Source organism: Lytechinus variegatus, chromosome 3, assembly GCF_018143015.1.
Source record: "Lytechinus variegatus isolate NC3 chromosome 3, Lvar_3.0, whole genome shotgun sequence".
Classification (NCBI taxonomy): Eukaryota; Metazoa; Echinodermata; class Echinoidea; order Temnopleuroida; family Toxopneustidae; genus Lytechinus; species Lytechinus variegatus.
Window position 1 is genome coordinate 15547596 of NC_054742.1, and position 25023 is coordinate 15572618.

Below are 25023 nucleotides of genomic sequence, written 5' to 3' on the forward strand. Positions count from 1 at the left end.
TGTGACCGCCGTAATTGAGCGCTTACTTCATTTCACGAAGTCACAGAAAACTTACCTTTCTTCGTTTGGAGATCGTTGCACGGATCGCCGCAGAGGTGGTACTGAAATTATCGATTGATTTTTATTTTTATTGTCAATTAGAGGAGCTTGCGTTTGCAGCACATGTGTACCAGCATATAATACGCAATGATCATTAATGCAATCGCTGATTCTCAAATTGGCTCAGAGTGTTATTGCGAATGCTTTCAAGGCCGGATCGTGGTACAAAAACTTGATTCTCCGGACTTCAGAATAAATGTGGATTAATTCGGTAATTTTGGAAGCGAATTCACTCTAGCTTAGTTATAAATATGTTTCCTTGAACTGAGCAGGTATTACAGATCTAGTGTGGGGATATCACTCGTGTCAAGGTGAATACATTTGATTGAGTGTAAATGCCACGATCGAATGTTAGGGAGCCTAGCCCTAGGCTAAATTACGGTCCCTTTTTCATGTCGACATTGTTGATGTCGGGATTGATTTTTAAGCGACATGTCAACATGGATTTTTGTTCCCGACAACAGCACTATACAGGACTCACCGAGGACATAACCAAACTTTGACAGATAGGCCGTCAATCTCAGACCTCATTAGCAAGCAAAATTTTGACTCAATTGGATCGCAATAGCACATGACTAAACCAAGAAAATGTGCTTCGATTTAGGCAATCTTTTGACCTTGAAAGAGGTTTTTCCTATTCCAGAAAATGAAAACTTCTGACTGGAAAAGCATTCTTGCTTGCCGCAAAATTCCAGAAAATTTTATTCTTATTGCAGAGATGCCAACTTTTGGAAATCAGAATTAGGGAGGATTTGCAACCGCCACCAAATTATGTGCGCGTAGCGCACATCTCGAGCGAAGTCAACTTCTCCCGCTTTTCAGCTCATTACTAAACAACCATAATTTTGGGGCAAACAGGTTCCTAATTTCGTTCGTGTCGTATTAAATAAAGTACAATATTTTTTATCAAATTGTATTAAACTTCATGTCATTTCCCTGTATACATTCATCTCCTGTCCTGTGATGCGCCCTCAGTTTGAAATTTTGAATGACACTTAAGTTTCTTTATATTCAAAATGAAGCGCTTCAGGATAAGTAAAAAAAAATTAGGCATCCTTTTTTTATATAGATAGTTTCAATAAATCGCAGAAGTTTCAACTTTTTGCGCACTATATTCCTTGTAATGAAGTTGAATAATCTTAGAAAATCAATTGAATTAGAGCCGATTGGGTATTCATCTACATTTGATGAAACGTCCGCCCTTTGAAATTTCAGAGTTTCATTGCTCTGCGCGGGGAGGAATATCTTCCTCTACCAATCTTCTCTGTTTTGCGAGTTAAAAATATGCACTGTTGCTAAATTGATTGTAATCATGATCTTTCCAAAGAAAGTATTCAATATATCTTTGAAAAAACCCTTTTCTCGGGACCCTTTTTATGGCAAGAAAAATTGATAAAACGCTTAAGCTTCCGCGCTTCGCGCGGATTTATTATCATTTTAATTTCCTCCATTGTATACCTCTTTTGTGCATTCACAATCATTTGAAAACAAGGTTCAAAATCGCAATATAGTCAACCGAATTGGAGGTACTAGAGACAAGAGAAACGGCTCCTTTTCATTTTAATTTATGAAACACTAAAAGCTTCGCGCGGGAGGGGGAAACTCCCCCTCCCTGCATCCACCCCCTAGGGAGCGCGCTTCGCACGCTCTGTAAGTGTTGGCACGCTTCGCGCGCTCTGTAAGTGTTGGCACGCTTTGCGTGCATTTACCGCCCCCTCCAAAATGAAATCCTGGCTACGCGGTTGACTTTGGATACTTGAATGTGGATTTATAGAACAATCTGTATCATGATTGCCCAGTGAAAGTATGAACTCAATACTCACCGTATTTTCGAAGTTTTATGGGGCTAAATTTGGGAAGATTTTGTGGGGAAAGTGAGACGGTGATTGCGGGTCAATGCCGATCAACTTTAGAAAAGAGCACGTCGGCGATACCAATTAGATAGCAAATTTTTCCATTAAAGAATATTCATGAGAATCAAAATGTAGACCATATATCTCCATATAATTTAGCTATATAGTTTTTGTTATTTTGGGGCAAATTATAGTCCTCCTTTGCAACTCGGGTTCTTTAGTTTGATCATACAAGCTCTATATAGGGGTTATATATATATATATATATATATATATATATATATAGCTTTATTTTTTATATGTGATAGAAGTCACAATACTCTAATATATCTACGACAAGTTTCATGTCATAAACCAAATCCCTCTAATTACAGACTCGTTTCATGAAAGGACTTGTCAGACGTTTTATCCGACAAGTCCCATTTCATCCGACCCTTGCGGCCGGGGTCCAGGGCCCGCCTTAGGGCCCTGGAAGCTCTGGGTTTCTAGATGCTCTCTGGTGCAATCTGACCCTTATTTTGGGGCATTTCACATGTTTTGAAATAAATATTGTTCCCATTTTTTTAACATAAAAAATATCAAATATGCATTTTCACATGTAAAAAAAAAACGAGGGGACAAATGAAGTACCTGTTCAACAACAATAATGAGGAATTATCACTATCGGCTATAGGCAGGTTGTGTTCCACTATAAATCCAGTAAAGAAAAGCTCAGCGCTGGTCCCTTGCTTGGTGAAAAAACTGAAATAAAGACAACAGGGTACGAGGGGAGCTCGAAGATCTTGTCTTCGCAAAAAACCCCAACGTTTGTGCTTCCGAATTATCACCACAACCTCCCTGCTAAACTGAAATGTCCACGCTGCAAATTGCGCAAAATGCATGGTAAATTCCTCTTTCCGACTTCCGAACACACAGGTACTGGAGACTGTATTCAGTCTTATACTTCTGAGACGATTTGTTGGTCTTCTTTTGTTGATTTTCTGCCATTTCGTGTCAATATCAACCCATCAATACGCCGGAATCACACACCGATATTCCACCACACGACTCGACAAATCCAGTGGCTGCGAGCGCACACGCCTCGCGAAGCTAGCCGGGCCTACCGGCCTGGTGCACAGTGGATTCCCGTTGGGCATATCACATGCACCAGCTTTTCGCTGCTCCTTATTTGTCTACCTTTCATACAGAATTAAGTAGCAGCGAACGTAATGGAGTTACTACATGCTAAAGTTAGCAGACGATACATGTCCTTCCAATCCAATTTGATCAATGCAAAAAATCGTAATTTCGGGAGGATAAGGATGGTAATCGTAAGGGCGGGAGTTGGGATGAATTTTCGGGAGCCTCCCGATGAAATCGGGAGGGTTGGCATCTCTGTCATTGAGAAAAAAATTTCTGGAATTTGCCTGGTGGGACTTTTAGGTTGCCCGCCAGTAGTTTTGGTTGACAATGGCACCCGGGCAATCACTAATTTCGAGCCCTGATTAACACTTGTCATTAAGGAACGGATGACAGATGCTATTTGAATTATTTAGTCCCTCCATCATCTCTAGTGCGCGAGTTGAAAATCAATCTGAACAGAATACCTTTCCAAAATTAACATCAGTTCCTTACAATGATTTCTAAAAAAAAAAAAAGTAGGGGAAAAAAAAAACACAAAAAAACTTACTGATGAGTTTATCAACTGAATCTGAGTCTTCAAATGTGACAAAGCCAAATACCCGCCTCTTTCCTTCTGTGGAAGGTGGAATGAATACATCTATAACATTTCCATGCTCAGCAAAGTATGCCTTAAGTTCGTCTTGCGTTGTCCCTGGAGCAAGTCCCCCAACAAATGCCTTATTGGTAGACTCTTTACTGCCTCCTTCCTGTGTGAATTATAAGAATATAGAGCTGCCATCATTTAATTGGATGTGGTTTGAGTAAAGCTGAGTAAAAAGTAAACGACTGCTGAAGGGTATATAACCATTTTGCCATTTTGTAAATCGTTTAACTGTATGATCAAAACGTGCATTATGCCTCAAATGGCCTTTTCCCCTTTTTATATCACTTGTGATAACAATGAATGTCTCGGTTTCACTTGATTTATTGTAATAGGGTGCTACATAAGCATTGCCCGATTGCCCGGGGCAAGTAAATGTTAGAGTCGGGCAAGTGTTTTGAAGTAAAAGAACAAAACTACTTGCCCGAATTGGGAAAGCAAAATTCTCACAGTACAATGACCAAAATTGGGGATGATATATGATATTGACCCTAATTTTGGTCATGGCAGGTAGATCAGTTCATGTCAAAAGAGAGAAAAAGGTCAATGAATTATAAAACTGCAAATCTTTTTTTTTAAGAGGTAAAACTTTTCTTTTATAGGACTTTATTGAGGCAAGAGAAATTGATTTGGTACATTTCAACTATTTGAAAATGTACTTGCCCGACCAGGCAAGTGCTTCTAAGAAGTTATGAACATGTAGCACCCTGTGAATGAACAAATGTCAAATCACATCAAAGTAAATTGATCTGAAATGACCTTTGACCTCAAGCCAGAAAACCTAAATTGCACTCTCCTTGTTTTTAATACCAGTTGTAACAATTATATCAATTGATGCTACATGTAATTTCCGTTGATTTCAAAATCATGAAAATTGAGAATTCTTACCTTCCGTTAATTCTCTCTCATGATTTAATGTGTAAGATAATCAATGCAGCAAGTTTATTTAATCATACAGGAGATAAATCACACACACATGTATGAAAATATATAATTACAATTTCATGTTCACTGAATAAAGATTATCAATACTGACCCAATGGAAAACCAATGTTACGTCTTGACCCCAAGATGAATATTTGTGACAACTTTCATTAGCACTGGCCAAAAACTTAGGTAGTTTTATCCGCAATGTTTTTCCCCCTTGGCTCTTGGGTTTTTGGCTATAGATGTATTTATGCCAACACAATTTCTGACAAATGCGAACAAGAGTGTCGCTAAGGCGATCACATAATACGCCCACCTGTAATGCAGAAAATGAATTGGTCAAGCAAGAAAAGTGGAAGGTGGCAACTTCACCTTTGACCTCAAAATCACTAGAATTCGTGGGATTCGTGCCAGTATCAAACACACCACGAGCCTACGTGTAGGTTAAGTTAAACAGAAGTTATCGCATTTACAAGCACTTCAGAAGGGAAAGATGAAAGCATGTCACTGTGACCTTCACCTTTGACCTCAAAATCAATAGCCTTCCTGGGATCCATGCTAGTATCATACACACCAAATAATATGAGCCTAAAGATTAAGTGAAACTGAAGTTATTGAGTTTACAAGGACTGCAAAAGTGTAAGATGAAAATATGTCCCCGCAACCTTGACCTTTTGACCTCAAAATTGATAGACTTGGGATCCAATGCTAGTATCATACACACAAAATTAAATGAGCCTAGGTTAAGTTAAACTGAAGTTATTGCGTTTACAAGGACTGCAGAAGGGTAAGATGAAAATATGTCACTGTGACCTTGATCTTTTGACCTCAAAATCAATAGGCTTCCTGGGATCCATTCTAGTATCATACACATCAAATTATATGAGCCTAGGTTAAATAAAACAGAAGTTATTGCATTTATAAGGAAAAGTTACCAGACGGACAGATGGACACTGAGCATGATACCATAATAGTCGAGGACAGGTGTATAAACAAGTGGAATGCCTCTGGCCGATACCATAATAGTCATGGACAGGTGTATAAACAAGTGGAATGCCTCTGGCCGTCTCACCTGCATCACGCGATTCAACATAGCAGCAGTTCTGACTTTGAAAACTACTATAACTCGCACAAGATGTTCAGTGATACTTGGTTACTCTTATTTCCACGTTTTATGAACTAGACCAATACACTTTACAGAGGTAGGATGGTAATTCAACAAATACCCCCATGTGGCTAAAGTTCATTGACCTCACACAACCTTTGACCTTGATTATGTGACCTGAAACTCGCACAGGATTTTCAGTGATACTTGATTACTCTAATGTCCAAGTTTCAAAGTCAGACCAATAAACTGGCAAAGTTATGATGGTAATTCAACACCTTGGTCATGTGACCTATAATGCCCACAGGATGTTCAGTGATACTGGATTACTCTAATGTCCAAGTTTAATGAACTAGACCAATAAACTTTCAAAGTTATGATGGTAATTCAACAGATACCCCCGATTCGGCCAAAGTTCATTGACCCTAAATGACCTTTGACCTTAATCATGAGACCTGAAACTTGCACAAAATTTTCAGTGATGCTTGATTACTCTTATGTACAAGTTTCATGAATCAGATCCATAAACTTTCAAAGTTATGATGGGAATTCAAAAGATATCCCCAATTCGGCCAAAGTTCATTGACCCTAAATGACCTTTGACCTTGGTCATGTGACGTGAAACTCATGCAGGATGTTCAGTGATACTTGATTAACCTTATGTCCAAGTTTCATGAACTAGGTCCATATATTTTCTAAGTTATGACATTTCAAAAACTTAACCTCAGGTTAAGATTTCGATGTTGATTCCTCCAACATGGTCTAAGTTCATTGACCCTAAATGACCTTTGACCTTGGTCATGTGACATGAAACTCTAATAGGATGTTCAGTAATACTTGATTAACCTTATGGCCAAGTTTTATTAACTAGGTCCATATACTTTCTAAGTTATGACGTCATTTCAAAAACTTAACCTCAGGTTAAGATTTGATGTTGACGCCGCCGCCGTCGGAAAAGCGGCGCCTGTAGTGACTATAGTCTCACTTTGCTTCGCAGGTGAGACAAAAATGAGTACCTATTGACAACATACATCTGTATTTTTTTAAGGAATTACCTGATTTTATTAATTTGATTTTAATTAGTTTTCAGTAGATATGAAGACTCTGTTGATCTTTTGTTGATATAAAGTGAATTAAAAGTTTTTCAGTTGACTTGAAGAATTCATGATTTAAATCAACGTGATTTAAATCCGCCAACCCTGTCCTGCCTTTGACCTTGGTCATGTGACATGAAACTCTTAATACGATGTTCAGTAATACTTGATTAACCTTATCAGGGCGCGACAAACCCGCTTGCCCGATTGCCCGGGGCAAGTGAAAATGACGTGCGGGCAAGCACCTCTCAAAGTCAATTGCCCGATCGGGCAAGTGGTTGCTGCGTCTTTTTTTTCTGTAACGTACCTCGTTTTTCCATAAATCATCCAAAATCCACACTCAAAATCATGAATAAGCCTTAAAAAATAGGAGTAGCGCCGTTTCAAATTCCGAAATTGCGTTATTTTTTCTGTACCACGTATTTCCATACATGGTACGGTGTGGTACCAGTTATGAAAAAAATCAACGCAATGGCCGGGAAACAGTTGAATGTAGTATAGGGGTCCATTATGACTACCACCATGTGCAATTTCTAATGCACATTTTCCACCTTCCGATATCACAATTCTGTGATAAAATAATTAGAACTACACAGGAAATAAATCACAGAGTCTTGTAACTTCGCATTGGTGAGTTGTCATGTCATTCGGCTTTGCTTTTCAAAACGGCCTATTAACATCCAAAATAACTTGCCGTATTTGTTAATTATAACTTAAAATTCATTTGTTTCCCTTTTTGAGGGGATGAAGTAAATATCAGACAATAAATCATCAAACAAAGCTCCATCTATTTTACAAGGCCGGCGGGAGGCTCACACACGTGCGCATACTAGCTAGCCAGTCTGAGCTCTGTCTCTCTGCCAGAGCTCTGGGGGACAATTCGCTCAGTAAAGGCCACAATGATGGTGATTTTCTGTTTCAGACAGAGTTTACATTTCGGGTATATTATTCAAAACTTCCAATAAAGTTTGATGATTTCTTCATTGTCATGTATATTTAAGTTATTAATGAATACATTCTCACCAAATTTAGACTCCCCCATAGAGAAATGCAATTTTCGTGGAAGTCTGCGTTTTCAAAGAACTTCAGGAAAAGTTAGGGTATGTGGGCCTTTATTACACGGCCGAGTACAGGTTATTGTACTGGAATAGGCGAAGTAGAAATTAGATATTGAATTCATTTATATCAAAGTTCAACTCACAGTCACACCCACACAAACACACCCTCGCACACACACACACACACACCCAAGATTCTAAGCATAGTGAAAAAAAATACTTAAAAATCATACAATATTAAACAATGTTACTAATAATTCATTAATAAGTGAACAGGTATTATTTAAAAAATTGGGCAAGCAGTTTTTTCTATCGGGCAAGCAAATTTTTTCATCACTTGCCCAACAGGGCAAGTGACGAAAAAATTTTTTGTAGAGGCCTGCTTATGGCCAAGTTTCATTAACTAGGTCCACATACTTTCTAAGTTATGACGTCATTTCAAAACTTAACCTCAGGTTAAGATTTGATGCGGCGCCTATAGTCTCACTCTGCTTTGCAGGTGAGACAAAAACAAATACCGGTAACAAAGTTATTGAATTTTACAGATTAACATTTTTCCGGTGAAACAGTTCTAGGCATGTCTTCATAAATATTCATTAGGTGGGCTGATGTCACATTTATGTTATTACATAAAATCATAATCATTTCATTTTTCATAAATATGTTAATGTGTCATCATCTTTATGATGAAAAAGTTGCAGCAAATGCACTTAATCAGTTGTCGATCCAATTGTTTTTAGTTCTTGGTAGAATTTTTTTAAATAAACCTAATTTCATATAATAAAATACCGGTACAAAAGAACAAGTGGGGATATGACATTATCAGCACACCTAATGAAGATTCATGAAGACATGCCTAGAACTCTTTCACCCGAAAAATGTATAAATCTTTACACTTCAATAACTTCGTTATTTGCTATCCGATTTTGATCAAGTTTTCAGCATATTTCATTGTGAGTTTTTCAGTTTTACTCTATTGAGATATAAATATTGTCAGCCTGGACCATCCCTTGAAAAGACTAGTACACCCAAACAAAAAGTTGATTTGAATAAGAGAAAAATCCAACAAGCACTGAAAATTTCATCAAAATCGGATGTAAAATAAGTTGTCATTATTAAGCTTCGCTCACTTTAAAACAGTTATATCCACATCCTGGTTGGTATGCAAATGAGGGAACTGATGACATCACTATTTCTTTTGTATTGTATTATATGAAAATATGAATTTTTTTTTACTATTTTCTCCTCATTGTCCTTTGAAACAAAGTTTTCCTTCTCCTTGAACACGCGGAATTACCAATACAATTTTATGGGTCAGTCAATTTGGTCCTTATTGTCAATTCTGTAAAAATTGAAATATTGTATAATTCAAACAATAAAAAACAAAAGAAACGAGGCAAAAGCAATTTTGGGTCTCGCCCACTTGAAAATAACCAGAAATATGATTTGTGAGGGCACGCAAGAGGATTATATCAAAACTTCATTGTGAAATGACTGGGATGGAATAACACTTGTCATAAGAGCCTTGCACGTAATCTTTGATGTTGACCTGAAAATGACATTTGACCTTACCATGTGACCTCCGATTGCAGCACAACATGCAGGTCGCCTAAGTACATCTACCATCCAAGTTTCATTGAAAAGCGTCTTATGGTTGCGGAGTTAAAGTCTTGCATGTAAACTTTAATGTTGACATGAAAATGACCTTTAACCTTACTAGGCCTGGGACTTTCGGGTTTTTTTCTTTTCGGGTACCCGTGGTAATTTTCGGGCGGGTACCCGGGTACCCGAAAATCATGTCGCTCGAAATATGACTGGTGGAAAAACCCCAAAAGGTGACGTCATCATTAAGCCAATGCGATGCAAGCCAATTTATGAATGAAAACATAGTAAGCATGCGCATTGCAAGCCTCAGCCCCACGCAGTATTCCGTCAAAACGAGTCTGCAATACTCTGTCACCTCGTACCAAAATCGACCTAGAAATCCACTTTTCTATATTTTACATGAATTATAAAAGGTATTCTCAGAGGATCTGTTTTCCCACCGATAACGCACTGGTAAGCAAATTTTTATTACTTCTTGCTTTTCTGTCAAAATCTTACGAAGAAGCGTCGATATTACATCGTGTTTGTGAGTTTGTAGAATCTATCGCTACGTGAACAAAGTCAATTGATTTCCGGGTTTCGGAGCGTCAAATGCGCCAGCCAATCACGATCGTGTTACCATTTTCGGTTTATGATGAACTGAAAATGGTATCAAGAACGTGATTGGCTGGCGCCTCGTATGCTCCAAAACCCGGAAATCAATTGACTTTGTTCACGTAGCGATAGATTCTACAAACTCACAAACACGATGCAACATCGACGCTACTTCGTAAGATTTTGACGGAAAAGCAAGAATAAAATTTCCTTACTTGCGTGGTATCAGTGAGAAAACAGATCCTCTGAGAATACCTTTCATAATTCATATGAAATAAAGGAAAGTGGAATTCTAGGTCGATTTTGGTACGAGGTGACAGAGTATTGCAGACTTGTTTTGACGGAATACTGCGTGGGGCTGAGGCTTGCAATGCGCATGCTTACTATATTTTCATTCATAAATTGGCTTGCGTCGCAGTGGCTGGATGACGTCACTGCGCTGCAAAAGAAACATGGCGACGATTGAACGATCTCAGTCACATCATCACCACTTGAAAAACTAGTATATTTAAGGATATTTCGAGGGTAATTGGTGAGATTCAAAATGAGACTTGTGTACTTTTGTGATGAGTTTACAATCATGTCTTACACTACGCAATACAAATCAAATATACGTTATACTGGTGAGCAATTTTCGGGTATCGGGTATTGATTTTTCTACCCGGGTACCCGACGCTTCCGGGCGGGACCCGGGTACCCGGGTTTTAGTCCCAGCCCTAAACCTTACCATGTGACCTCTGACTTCAGCATAACATGCACGTCCCCTAAGTCCATCTACCATCCAAGTTTGGTTGAAAAGCGACTTACAGTTGTGGAGTTAGGTGTCATAAGAGAGTCTTGCATGTGAACTTTAACGTTGACCTGAAAATGACCTTTGACCTTACCATATGACCTCCGACTGCAGCATAACATGCAGGTCCCCAAAGTCCATCAACCATCCAAGTTTGGTTGAAAAGCGACTTACAGTTTTGGAGTTACGTGTCATAAGAGAGTCTTGCATGTAAACTTTAATGTTGACCTGAAAATGACCTTTGACCTTACCATATGACCTCAGACTGCAGAATAACATGCAGGTCCCCAAAGTCCATCCAACATCCAAGTTTCGTTGAAAAGCGTCTTATGGTTGCGGAGTTAAAGTCTTGCATGTAAACTTTAATGTTGACATGAAAATGACCTTTAACCTTACCATGTGACCTCCGACTGCAGCATAACATGCACGTCCCCCAAGTCCATCTTCCATCCAAGTTTGGTTGAAAAGCGACTTACGGTTGGGGAGTTAAGAGTCTTGCATGTAACCTTTAACGTTGACCTGAAAATGACCTTTGACCTTACCATATGACCTCTGACTGCAGCATAACATGCAGGTCCCCAAAGTCCATCAACCATCCAAGTTTGGTTGAAAAGCGACTTACAGTTGTGGAGTTACGTGTCATAAGAGAGTCTTGCATGTAAACTTTAACGTTGACCTGAAAATGACCTTTGACCTTACCATATGACCTCAGACTAGGCACGGTTTGAAAGTCCATTTTTGATGCACGTGTACACGGCGTGTTTTTCGGTCGTGTACACGTTGTAAACACTGAGTGAGAGTGAGTTACAGTATTTTTTCAGTGTTTCCTACATGTAGCCTAAGTCACGGTTTCAAAGCTTACCTGAGAAGTTAGATGTATCAATCCACAAAAATTGGTGCAATTAAAAAGTTTACTCAGTTTAGCAGCACATTATATTAATAAAGAATGCAAAAGTAAATCAGTGCAAGGCCCTAGTTAGCGCCGACGTTCGTTGGATGCGCATTTTGCATACTGTACCTAACATGCATGCGCAGATCGCTGCAGAATTAAGTGTAACTGAAGTTATCGATTGATTTTCATTATTTTATTCCCAATTTTAGGAGCGTGTGTTTGTAGGCTTGTAGCACATGTGTATGAGCGTATAACACGTAACTGGAGCAATAATCGCTGTCGCAATTGGTGGTTCTCAAATTGGCTCTAAAAGTGACTGAAGAACGCTTTCGAGAGTCTCCAGTTACGTGTTATACGCTCATACACATGTGCTACAAGCCTACAAACACACGCTCCTCAAATTGGCAATAAAATAATGAAAATCAATCGATAACTTCAGTTACACTCAATTCTGCAGCGATCTGTGCATGCATGTACGGTACAGTATGCAAAATGCGCATCCAACGAACGTCGGCGCTAACTAGGGCCCTGCATGTAACCGGAGCATACCCATTTCGTGTGGTACAAAAACTTGAGTCTCCAGAATAAATGTGGATTAAATCGGCGATTTTGGAAGTAAACTCACTCTAGGTTAATTGAAATATATTGACATATTAGTGATTAAAACATGTGCAGTGTCTGAGAACTAAGAATTAATGTGAGGCTGTGAGCTTGTTCACTGACTTTACAGTCCCACGCAAGCTTTATGCAGATGCTACCGTGTACACGGTGATGGAATTTAGTACACGTGCACTGACTTGACCGTGCGTGTACACGTGTACCCGAAACGGGCCTACCTCAGACTGCAGCATAACATGCAGGTCCCCAAAGTCCATCAACCATCCAAGTTTGGTTGAAAAGTGACTTACAGTTGTGGAGTTACGTGTCATAAGTCTTGCATGTAAACTTTAACGTTGACCTGAAAATGACCTTTGACCTTACCATTAGAGGTGGGCTATAGAGGGTGACATTTTCAGATCATGCTCATCACACCTTAGTTTGATGAATTAGTGCACACTGACACCATAATCAGAAAAAAAATGAAAAAAATTGCGAAATCCAGGGTGCCCCGGCCGAAAAACCCGAAAATCCAAGATGGCCGCCGGATTGCCTAAAAAAACATGTTTTTGGCCATAACTTGGTCATTTTTTCATCTTTTAGCCTAGTTTTGGTGTCTAAACCTATGTTTTGGGGGTCACTGAACTCATTTATGGTATTCATTTTAATACATTAGTGTTAAATTTCATGTTATATCAGTATTTTTTCAAATTTCTGCTTATTTTCTCTAAAATGCGAATTCTTACAATATTAATTCTTACAGATGACGTGTGCATCACAATCAACAGTTTAAGCTTTCCCTTTTTTTTCTTGTCCCATGCCCATTATCCCAAATGTTATCCACTTTGTATTAAAGTAGGCCTATGCACAATAGTTCCAGCATAGCTCTCTTTTTCACCGCATGTAATGTATCACTATTACCACAAGATCTCCTCATTACTACAAACATCAAATAGGAGCATCTCTTAACAGTCAGCACATCCCTCTACACATGTGTTGTATGTGAGTCACACATGTGAAATATTTGATGCAGGCAATATTATCTCTACCCTTGTTCAGCATGAAGTCAAGTTATGGCTTTGTGAAAATTTAATTGCATACTATGCCATACATGCCGACCCTGAAATCCTTCCTCAAGAAGAGTGTGGTCGGTTGTACATGTAGCAGCATTACAGGCACTGACAAAACAAGTATAGTTAGGACGGACACAAGTCATCCATGTGGGAGACCTTCGAGAGTGAGGTTGCATCTGCAGGGAAAACAAAGAAGCACAGCCTCTTCAATGAACACCAATTTGCTCAGATGGGATACACTGCTGCAGTCATTCTATATCAGATCCCTGAGTATGAGGCGACATCGCAGAACATCAAATCCAACAACCTACTTGTTCAAGCCTGCCATCTGTACCTTGAGTGTGACTTAGTCATGATAGCATTGAAGATATTGGCCTGCATAACCCTGCAATCCTTAACATAGTGGAAGTCAGCTCACAGAATGATCTAGTGACCATCCTCCCACATCTTAATGATGATCTGCTGAATAACAAGACAGACACCTGTCTTTATACAAGGTACCATACTCTTTTCAAGTGGAAAATCCTGAGACCTTGTAGGCAATTATTTGCAGCAAATCTGTCAGCAAGCTGCCAAAGATTTGACTATTCAGAGAGGAGGTGAGTATGCATGATTTAAGCAAACGGCAGAAACAGGTTTTGCAGAATCTAGAGCAACTTAACTCTAGAAACTCACACCAGAAGATCTCACCGATCTACGTGTACCTTCAAACAATTTGCAGTGTGAGCGGAATCTGTCAAAGTTTGACAAACAAGCAAAGCTAAGCAAAGCTTTCTGCTGCTGCTTCTAATAGAAACTTCACTGTCAAGGGTATTTGAGATTATATGACCTTGAACAAGTCTGGTGTAGTAAACTGGAAAAAGCGACCCATATAACATTGCAAAAATGTTGGGTAAGAGTGAGCAGAAATGGGTGGAAGAGCAAAACATCCTCTCGCAGGAAAATCTTCAGCAGAATGTGGCCCAAGCACAGCAAGCAGTCGAGTACCAGGTACATGTACATGTATGTGCATAGGCTGTTACAGAAAAAAATGGGGAGGTCCATTAACAAACGTTGATGAGCTTCAGGAATGCCAGGATAACCAGGATTCAACCAAGCTTAAAACTATGTTACGTGCAGAGCTGTCATATCACAGACACACGTCCCATCATCTAGACTACTTGGTGCGCCAACACTTGTATAAGGTCAACCAACTACCGTATGTGAAACAGAAATGAAGGTGAACTTGATGCTTCTATTGACTGGAGGAGAGACTGATAATCTCCCTGCCCAATGGGATCCAATGGGATCACAAAGTCAACTGCCCATTCAAACCTTGAAGAAAATACTAACGGACTAAGAAGTGGGCATCAATGAGTTCTGCAGTGTGAGTGTGATATGGGATTACGACGATGAACGAAACTGGTATACCTAATATCATGAGGGATATGAAATTGAGCACATGGAAAGATACCGGTACGTCAAAGATTAAAAGGGGCAGATCAGCATTAGCACTAGAAATGGCCAAAGCAAGCTGATGTACAGACAGTACTGCCGATGCAGATTCTTCTGGCAATGTACCGGTAATGTATTTGGCTCATGGGATACATCTTCCAGCAGAAACATTGCATTTGTGCTTGACAATTAGCATATCATTCTACAATTAAATATGTATACCCAAACTGGAACTGTATAGTTCTCTCTGACTAGAGGTCTGATGACCAAATAATTTGTACTTTAATGCAGATACAGTATTACATGTAGTACTGGCTCCAGTTACCATGCATGCCAGGCATGTATGCTGACTCCGAATTCACTAGCCACATACAGGTGTCTGCACGACAATGTATGTAGGTTTTTGGTATATTTCTCGATGTATTGTTTAAATAAAAAAAAAACTTTAGTAGCTAGAATTTATTATTAGTAGTATCATAGCTAGCATGACTTAAAGAAAATACAGAAAATAAAGTAAAAAAATTGCGGTTGGGGTAGGGGTGAAGGAGAGGGAAAATTTAATATTGAATATGGGGAAAATGTGAGTTTAATGTAGAAGGTTAGGTTTTACACCAAAAATATCATTTTATTCAATTTCTTTGACCCCTAAAACATGGGGTTAGACACCAAAACTATTACAATAGACCAAAAAATGACCGAGTTACAGCCAAAAATGTCTTTTTTTAGCCAAAACGGCGGCCATTTTGGATTTTTTACGTTTTCGGTCAGGGCACCCCGGATAACGCATTTTTTTCATTTTTTTTTTCAAAGGTGGTGTCAGTAGGCACAAAGTCATCAAACTAGGGTGTGATGAGCATGTTCTGAAAATGTGACCTAAAATTGACCCTCTATAGCCCACCTCTATTACCATGTGACCTTAGACTGTAGCATAACATGCAGGTCCCCCAAGTCCATCAACCATCCAAGTTTAGTTGACAAGCGACTTATGGTTGTGGAGTCATGTGTCATTACAGGTTTCTGACGGACGGACGACATTTGGATCCCTAAGTCTCGCCTTCACCTCTGGTGGGTGAAGGACATCATCGATTCTCTCATTTGCATGTGACTAAACTAAATTATGCATATATAACTATTTTGTGAACAATAAGCAAACATGTCATAACTTTCTTGTATAACATTTGATATGATAAAAATGTTCAGCATTATGCTCGTGTGATTTTTCTCAAATGATTCAAATCAACATTTTTCTGAGGCGGACTTGACATTTAATGTTTGATCAATCAATGTTGAAAAATTATGGAGCTTCCTGACAAAGAAAAATAAATTACATTTCGTATTCTACAAACTAAGTACTTATCTCACCTCTTTTGGTAAAGCACGCTTTGCATCAATCTCCCTTTCATCCAGAATATGACTTCCCTTCTCCTTCTTAGCTTTAATAACGGCATCCACAGATGCAGATGTGGCAAAAGTGACAAATCCAAATCCTCTGGGTTTTCTGTCACCATCTTTGCTGTATTGTAAAGAAAAATTTAAATTTAGTGCGTTAAAGCGGAGATTCACCATGACAAAGAGATGATTTTATCAATTTTAAGCAGATAATATAGAAAAATTAAGGTCTAATCAAATGATGAAAATACATCATACAGTCCGACACCTCTTATCGGGACACGTTGGGACCAGCACCAACGGGAGATTGGATCGCAATCCAGTATTCTCCCGCAGGATCCGGGAGACTTGGGAGCTCTGAACAAATACCCCCAACATGGCCAAAGTTCATTGACCTTACAGGACCTTTGACCTTGATCATGTGACCTGAAACTCACATAGATGTTCAGCGATACTTGACTACTCCTATGTCCAAGTTTCATGAATCAGATCCATAAACTTTCAGAGTTATGATGGTAATTCAACAGATTCCCCACTGTGGCCAAAGTTCACTGACCTTGGTCATGTGACCTGAAATGAGCACAGGATGTTCAGTGATACTTTATTAATCTTATGTCCAAGTTTAATGAACTAGACCAATATATTTTCAAAGTTATGATGGTAATTCAACAAATACCCAATTTAGCCAAAGTTCATTGACCCTAAATGACCTTTGATCTTAATCATGTGACCTGATACTTGCACAGGATGTTCAGTGATACTTGATTAACTCAATGTCAAAGTTTCATGAACTAGGTCCATATATTTAGTTATGATGACATTTCAAAATCTAAACCTCAGGTTAAGATTTTGATGTTGATTCCCCCAACATGGTCTAACTTCACTGACCCTAAATGACCTTTGACCTTGGATTTGTGACCTGAAACTCAGGCAGGATGTTTGGTAATACTTAATTAACCTGATGGCCAAGTTTCATGAACTAGGTCCATATACTTTAAGTTATTCGAGAACATGTGCTTAGATTTGGACATCTTTTGATCTTTTTAACCTAAAAATCAATAGGCTTCCTTGGATCCATGCTAGTATCATACACACGAAATTATATGAGCCTAGGGTTAAGTTAAACTCAAGCTATCAAGTGTACAAGGACTGCAGAAGGGCAAGATGAAAACATGTCACTGTGACCTTGACCTTTGACCTCAAAATCAATAGGCTTCCTTGGATCCATGCTAGTATCATTCACACCAAAATGACCAAATTATATGAGCCTAGGTTAAGTTAAACTGAAGTTATCTATAAGATATTGAGGATAATTTGAATATGTCATATAATACAAAACAAATCGTGAGTGATGTCATCAGTCTCCTCATTTGCATACCGACCAGGATGTGTATAGCTTTTATGTGAAATTAAGCAAAACTTCTTAAATTACATCTAGTTTTGATGAAAACGTTTAGTGTCATGCTTGTGTTTTTCTTTTTTTTATTCAATTCAATTTTTTAATGGGGTGGACTTGTCCTTTTACAATTCCAAAGTTTTTTTAAGCTGGATAATCGAATAATTTTTACTAATTAAGCTTACTAAAGAGCAACATATCTGGCTGCATAAACACACATAATGTAAAGAATGCATACTTACTGCTTCACCACAACACAGTCTGTGATTTTCCCATATTCTTGAAAATAAGATTGAACAGACTCTTCTGTAGTGTTGAAACTTAATCCACCCAAAAACAACTTGCGTAATTGCTCATTGTCCTGAAATAAAAAAAAAACATAAAAGATAATTTTGTTCTTACTAAGCCTGAGTCGAATCGATTTTAAAATCGGTGTTCGATCGATGTCATCGAACACCGGTGCAGATTTTGCAAAATCGGTGCATCGAAAAAAAAAAATACGTCGGCCGGCCGATTCGTTTGGTTCACACAATCAATCATCAAAATATCAGTAATGTCCAACTTGACTACTACTTACTTACTTGATTTCTATTGCCCCCCAAATGAAACCGATTGTGCAATTATGATGCCTATTAATTTGAAGTTTATTTCGATCATACTTCGAGTCTTACTTGTCTGCTCGTGCTGAGATAATTTATGCACGATGAATTTATGAATGGAAGTCATGGCCATCGATCGCGCATGCGCAGTACTGTTCTTTAATCAAACCAGAAAATGGCCGGAGATTGACGCGATCAACGTAAAATAAATCTTGCTTTCATGAACAATATTAATATTATGACCACAGAACATTATTTAATCGTAATATTTAACAATAATTTGCATATGATAATCATTAATATGAATTTAGAGCTTGATGTGAAACGTTTGTATTTCGTTTCAATTTTCAATGGCGGACATCTCATGACGATCGACTTGAGTCGAGAAGTCGAGAGTGCACTTGTCTAAAAAAAAATAATTATCACATCAGGATTGATTCTCGAACATTGCCTACATTAAAAAACTCTTTTCAAGATCGTAATATAACCATATAATAACATTTTACATGACAAAACAGAGAAAATTGCGTTTGAAATTTTATTTCCCCATCAATTTGAAGCTAGTTTGTGCCCAACTTTGGGCTCTGATTTCATGAATGGAAAATATGTCATACGTCATCGGACACGCATGCGCATTGTGCTTCTTTTCTCGGAGCTCGGAGAAGACGTCCAGAGATGGAATAACAAAAGAAATAATGCCAGTATTAATTCTTCCATATGAACATAACATACTTTGCTGATATCGTCAATATTCTTAGTATGACCATAAAATCTTGTTAAATCGTAATAATTTATATGAATTTAGGGCTCGATTCGAAACATTCGTATTTATTTCGATCGCATGCTCAATATTGTTGTGTCAACAAAAAAAATGGAATGTCATCATCATATCAGGATTAATTCTCGAACATCGTCAAAACTCATATTCCACAATCTTTCCTCACAATCGTTATATCAGCATTGAATAGCAATTCAAATGACCATCCAGAGAAAATTACGTATTTATTCGCATAAATTTATTTGGAACTCATTTTGGAGCCAACTACACAATCTCAGGCAAGTTATAGCGCTCTCCGTTGGTTGCACTTGTTTGCTGGCGCTGACAAGCACGCCTGTCATTTCGGGAGAGTGAGTGTACGGGGCTGGTGAATGCGAGTCTGGACTGCGAATGCTAGTTGACCGAAAATCATTCGGATCGACTCTGCGTGATTCATGTCTTTATTATTGTTTCACTTTAAACTTATATGTTGTCATCTGCAAATACCATTGTTGAAGATATTTTGGGAAGAATTCTGCATTGGTCCCCGGCCTTTTTTTGTGTGTTTTGTGGTCATGGAAAATACAAACGAACTTTGCTCTGTCATCTGCTTTTGCAACGCTCACCCGGCTAACGCCAGCGCATACCCCCGGCGCATACCGTCAGTGCGTAGTGCATGCATAGCCGCTTAGCGCATCGACGCGATGGCCGGAGCAAATTTTTTCCCGCCTTCAATATTCGATGCATCGATGTTCGATCGAATTAAAGCTGTCGAACACCGGTTTTCAAAATAATCGATATGACTCAGGCTTAGTTCTTACATGTATGTAACATGAAGTCATGCAGGCATGTTTATTCGCCATTGGCAACCTTCAACTGTCAATTTTGCCTTAAAAAAGTAATTCTTACTTGAAGTTTTATTCAAAATGAAAGCATCCACGAATCCTTTATGGCTCAGAATATAACGCTTTTTCCCCCTGAAACAAACTGCTTTAATTATAGAGAAATTAGGGCCGTTATCCATAACGTCTTTATTGTCAGTCCTGTCAACAATCTTTTTTTTTTGCCACTTAGCGATATCAATAACCTTTCTCTCGTTGTCTGAGCTGATCATACCCCATGCCTTTCCAATCCAGGGAATACTCCAGATAGACAAGGGCATTTACCACGTCAGGTAATTAATATGTAATTCAAAATTCATTTTCCCATTTTTTCCTCCTTTCCCTTTCTTTCTCCTTCCTGTTTTTTCTTTTATTTTTCTGGTTGAAATCTGCCGGTGGGGGGGGGGGAGCTTGCCCCTTTGCCCAAATCGCGCGATTTGCGTGCTGTCGCCAAGCAGAAGACAATGAAACATGGCGACGTAACCTTCCTATCTTTTCATAAAATTTTTGTTGGTTTTTTAATGAATTCTTCTTTAAAAATGAAATCAATATCGCAGAAATGTTGGAAATGAAGTTGAACCCATGCCTAGGTAGCAATGCCAAACCAGCCGCGCGTTAGCAGCGGTATGCTCTGCCCCTGTGTAAAACATGGTCTCAGTGTGAATAGTCGCTGTGATTTCGATCTCATACCTAGCTATGAAAAAAATAGAACAGAAGAACGCCTTGACCACAGGCCAAAATGCCTAACAATTTTTCTGCGGCATTAGCGACTCTCGTAAGGGGCGCTCCATTTATAAATAAAGTTGCATGTATAGCTGTCTATGGCGACAGAATTTATTGCAGAATTGTGGCCAGAAGCGTGGGAAATTGCCAGAAATTCAAGAAAAGAACCGGTGAGTACCGATTTAACAGTACTAATGTAATAAGTAACATTTATTGAATTATAAGAATATTCAATTTTTCGTGAAACAAAGCTTAGTTCTAAGCTAGGGCGGCCCAAATGCGCGTTAGTGGAGTCCCAATTTCTTAACACGGGTAAGTATTGCGGTGTCGCCTAGAGTGGCTGCATGCATTATTTGTACTTTATAAAATAGCTCTGTATTTTCAAGCATCGCGATTGGCCAATACCCGTCACATGACATCCAATTTTTTTGGTGCACTGCATGGCAGTGCAATTTTGCAAAAGCCTAGGCCAGCAGAGCGAGATGCGCAATAATGCACGCTCATGCAAACCAGTGCTGTAGTGTAGTCTGTAGAAGTCCCAGGACATGCAGGAGAAGTCCAACAAAACTGTAGGTAGGGATCCCATTTTTAAATTTTTGAATTTGTATTTAAACATCTCCACATATATTATCTACAATGACATGAAAGTAAAAACACAATAAAATCTAACATACCAACTCCCAGTTCCAAAGGTTTCCAAAAAGTGAAGAAATTAAGTGTCCAACGTATTTCAAAAACTCGACCGCGACATGGAAAAACTACCCGATTCAGTCTCCCGTAACTTCCCCGATCTTTTTGTCACGAAATGTGGTCGTTGAACATCTTGTTTCGAACGACCTCTCGCAAATTAATATTCAATTTTAAATTCGCTGCGCAAGCCCGGCTCGTAGTCTGTGGTAGCTTGTGCACAAGGCGTTATTACGAAAAATGCATTCTAAAAAAGTAAGTCTCGCCATAAATACAAGTTTACGATTTACGATTTAAAATAAACGATGATTCGTATTTCGTACCTATAAATGATGATCACCAGACATATTCGACTTCTAGATCATGTTTTGGTGGAAGTTATTTCCATCTTTTCTTCTCTGTCAGAACTCCGACCGTAGCCACGGTCATGCCATGCCCAGCGGACCCGGTACTCATGCACTGCGTATACGGTATGGTACGTACCGGCCTTATAGCTAGCTTCCCAATTTCTTTCCACAGTCATGACATGCCGTTGCCAATTTTAAGATATTATTTGTAGTAATTATAAATATTTTTTTTTTTCCTTTTTTAAACGTTTCAGCCATAAAAAATAAATAAATTTAAACCATTTTATTTTTTCTTTAATATTTATATTACTAATTAGCCTCATTACACCTCATTTTTAGTTCATCAGCAACAACATCTGAAACTTGCTTCCCACTGAACTATTTTTAGTACATGTACTCACCTAAAATTTCAAGATTTCGCAAGTGCCAATCACACTTTCGAACATGTGCCACGGCCCCCCTCTCTGAATTTCATTATTACTTCGAAATTATCAAAAAAAACAAAAAAGTGAACAAAAGAAAAAGAATCGTGGAGATATGGAATATGATAAAGATTACAATAACAGTTAATGAGAGTGATATAATATGATGAACTAGTAATTATGGCACCTTTGATTGGATGATTCGTGAAAATTGAAGAGAGGGGAGCCTTCTTGCGGAGATCCATGATGAGAAATGACGGACAAGCTGGGTCTTGTTTTCATTGTAAGTTAGAAAGTTCATTAATTAATGGGGGTAACTTGAACACATCGGTAAAATTATCAGTAAAAACAATCATAATTTACCTCTATATCAACATTAATTTACCTCTAAATCATTAACATTATCAGCGATTTAATCCCAGATCTCCCCCCCCCACTATCTCTCTCACGCTCTCTCATCCTCTCTGAATTTATTTCTTCAAATAGAAAGTGGAAGCCCATCAAGCTTTGAATTCCTGTGTCAATTCAGGGGAATTTCCCTGGGTCTCTCAGAATGCTGCATGCCATGCCATGTGTGCCATTTGATCTCTCACATGCATTCTTCCCATTCAAGTTGTGGAAAATTCCATTCATGAATAATTTAGACTAATATCCAGTCTTTTATTTTTTTCATTCGATCAATTTTCCTCACTTTACATGGCAGCGACTGTATTTCTATAAATATTTTCAAAAAAGGGACTGTTTTTGAGACTAGACGTAAGAGTCAAGCCTCGCGCCACGCTACCGATTCATTAATATTCATGAGGAATCGTAACCACGTGATCGAAAAGATCGTCGGAAACGTGAATATTCAACAGCGCTGGATGACGTCATTTTTAGTTTTTTGCTTGGGAATCCAAAATCCTGATAGGTATTGGCATGAAACCAACGGGAATAACACTAGAATACTATTTTCTAACGACCATCTAATGTGCAGCTTAAAAAATGCACGGGATCATATTTTTTTATAGTTTTTTCATCATTATTTCTGGATTGACATTATTTCTGGATTGACATCAGAATCTCTATCAAAAGTTCTTTCGCTGAAGTTAGCCCACATTTTTCTTAGACCTACCAGTTGCCAATCCCAAGCAATTTAATGATCAAAATGTGAAAAAATACGGTCACTTCCGCATTTGGCTCGCCGTGGGTCAGACAGAAAACTCGGCAGGAATTGGGGTATAAAATCCACTTAAATCTTCGGCATCGGCGACTTTTTAGACAACGAAGGATTATAGTCAGGATCAGTAGGCCTATAGTATATGTGAGTATGACTGTTGTTTTAATTATGTAATTTTGCTATCTCATATTTCAAATTATTTTTTTAGTTATTTATTTCAAACTTGTCTTGGTCGTGATTGAATTTTTGTCCAACGCGAGAGCCGCGGCAGGACGTAATTCCGAACGAATTCCGAAATTGTCGTTGGCCACCCTACTGACACTGTAGGCCTAGGCCTACTGTAACTTTTTAAAAATTTGTTTCTGTGTTGCCATTTTATAAAACAAATAATGCACTCGCTCTGTCGTGCCTAAAAGTAAATGCAGAGAAAGCTCGGTTTCTTCAGATGATGCACACTGGGCACTCGCCAGTGCGCGTGCGGCATCTAAACCTCGCGTCTGTGGATTTCCACTAACGCACTCGGCTGCATGCATTACGAGTCAAAAGCCGCCTGGCTAGGTAGGCCTGGCTAAGCTAAGGCTACTTAAGTTAACGTTAGAATTATCGTGATATTGGGAACCACCGCGCCGTTCACTTCATACAGCAGCGCTTTATTCAGTCACACGCACGGTTCCCCATTTCCACCTCCATTCACTTTGTACACAAGTGCTCGTACCGTACCGGTACACAAATCTACGAGTGGTTCCCAAAACCACGATTTGGCCGAATAGGTAAGTTAGGAATTTAAATCAGAGCGAAGTAAAGCCAGATCTATGTACATAAAGTATTCCTTTTCACTAACCTCTGAACTGTTGCTGTTATCCATGATAGAAAAGAAGATTTACACAAAAACCAATGACGAACTGAGAGTGAGGCCGTACCACATGGGCGAAAGGAAACAAAGAAAGAAAATGGCTGATATCCTAAGAAAGCTGACAAAGCGCAAGCGCAATAGGCAGGAGCAGTGCACATGCGCAGAACAATGCAGCGCGCACTCGTGATCATGGTCCATAGCTAGTCTGCTGGGCAAACCCTTCACTCGAAATAAGAGTCTGAATGTGCAGCCTACTCATGCCTTGTATACTGAAGGCTCTCTCGCTCAGGAAGTTTTGTATGTGCTAGTCTTTGCGTGGAGGCACACTTGTTGATCAAAGTTCCAATGAGGGTCTGTGCCTGCAGACTAGTCCATAGCCATAGAGATGTATAGATAAAATATATATCTCTATGTCCATAGCATAGAGTTATATAAACCTAACTCTATGGTCCATAGAGTTAACTCTATGTCATGGTCAGTGGCTAGTCTGCAGGCACAGACCCTCATTGGAACTTTGATCAACAAGTGTGCCTCCACGCAAAGACTAGCACATACAAAACTTGCTTGGATTAGAACTGGGCGTTGTGGTGTGCGCCTGTATAAAGCTGAGGGGAAGTTACAAATTAATGCAGAGGTTCGAGCCTGCACGTCTTTCGGATGGCGACTCCAATCATATCTGATTGATACACGTCTGACAAAATCAAATACACACACACACGCTGTTCCAATATAGGGTCTGCATAGTCTTCCAAAAATCATTTCTCACGCTCCAAGTATGGCCCCACCTTCTTCTTTCAGAGTCACTTTCCATTGGCTAGTAAACATTGTCAATCAGCCTCCCAGGGTAACTGCTACCAGTGGCCAGTGAGAAGATAATTGATAACTCAGATAAGATTTAGCCAGAAGTTAATCCAACATAAACAATGT

General features: G+C 38.9%; 1 protein-coding gene across 5 annotated transcripts in view; it reads right to left on the minus strand.

The window, feature by feature from the left end:
• The window catches only part of LOC121410320 (heterogeneous nuclear ribonucleoprotein A3-like), a 43454-nt gene extending 19218 nt beyond the window's left edge, over nucleotides 1-24236 (minus strand). For all 5 annotated transcript variants that reach the window (XM_041602331.1, XM_041602329.1, XM_041602328.1 and 2 more), the window contains exons 1-4: nucleotides 24085-24236; nucleotides 17911-18029; nucleotides 16246-16396; nucleotides 3622-3820 (exon numbers count right to left, since the gene is read on the minus strand). In XM_041602331.1, coding sequence (XP_041458265.1) covers nucleotides 3622-3820; nucleotides 16246-16396; nucleotides 17911-18029; nucleotides 24085-24108 — 493 coding nt within the window. In that variant the 5' untranslated portion in view covers nucleotides 24109-24236. The remainder of the gene's footprint in view (nucleotides 1-3621; nucleotides 3821-16245; nucleotides 16397-17910; nucleotides 18030-24084) is intronic.
• Between the last annotated feature and the right edge of the window lie 787 nt (nucleotides 24237-25023).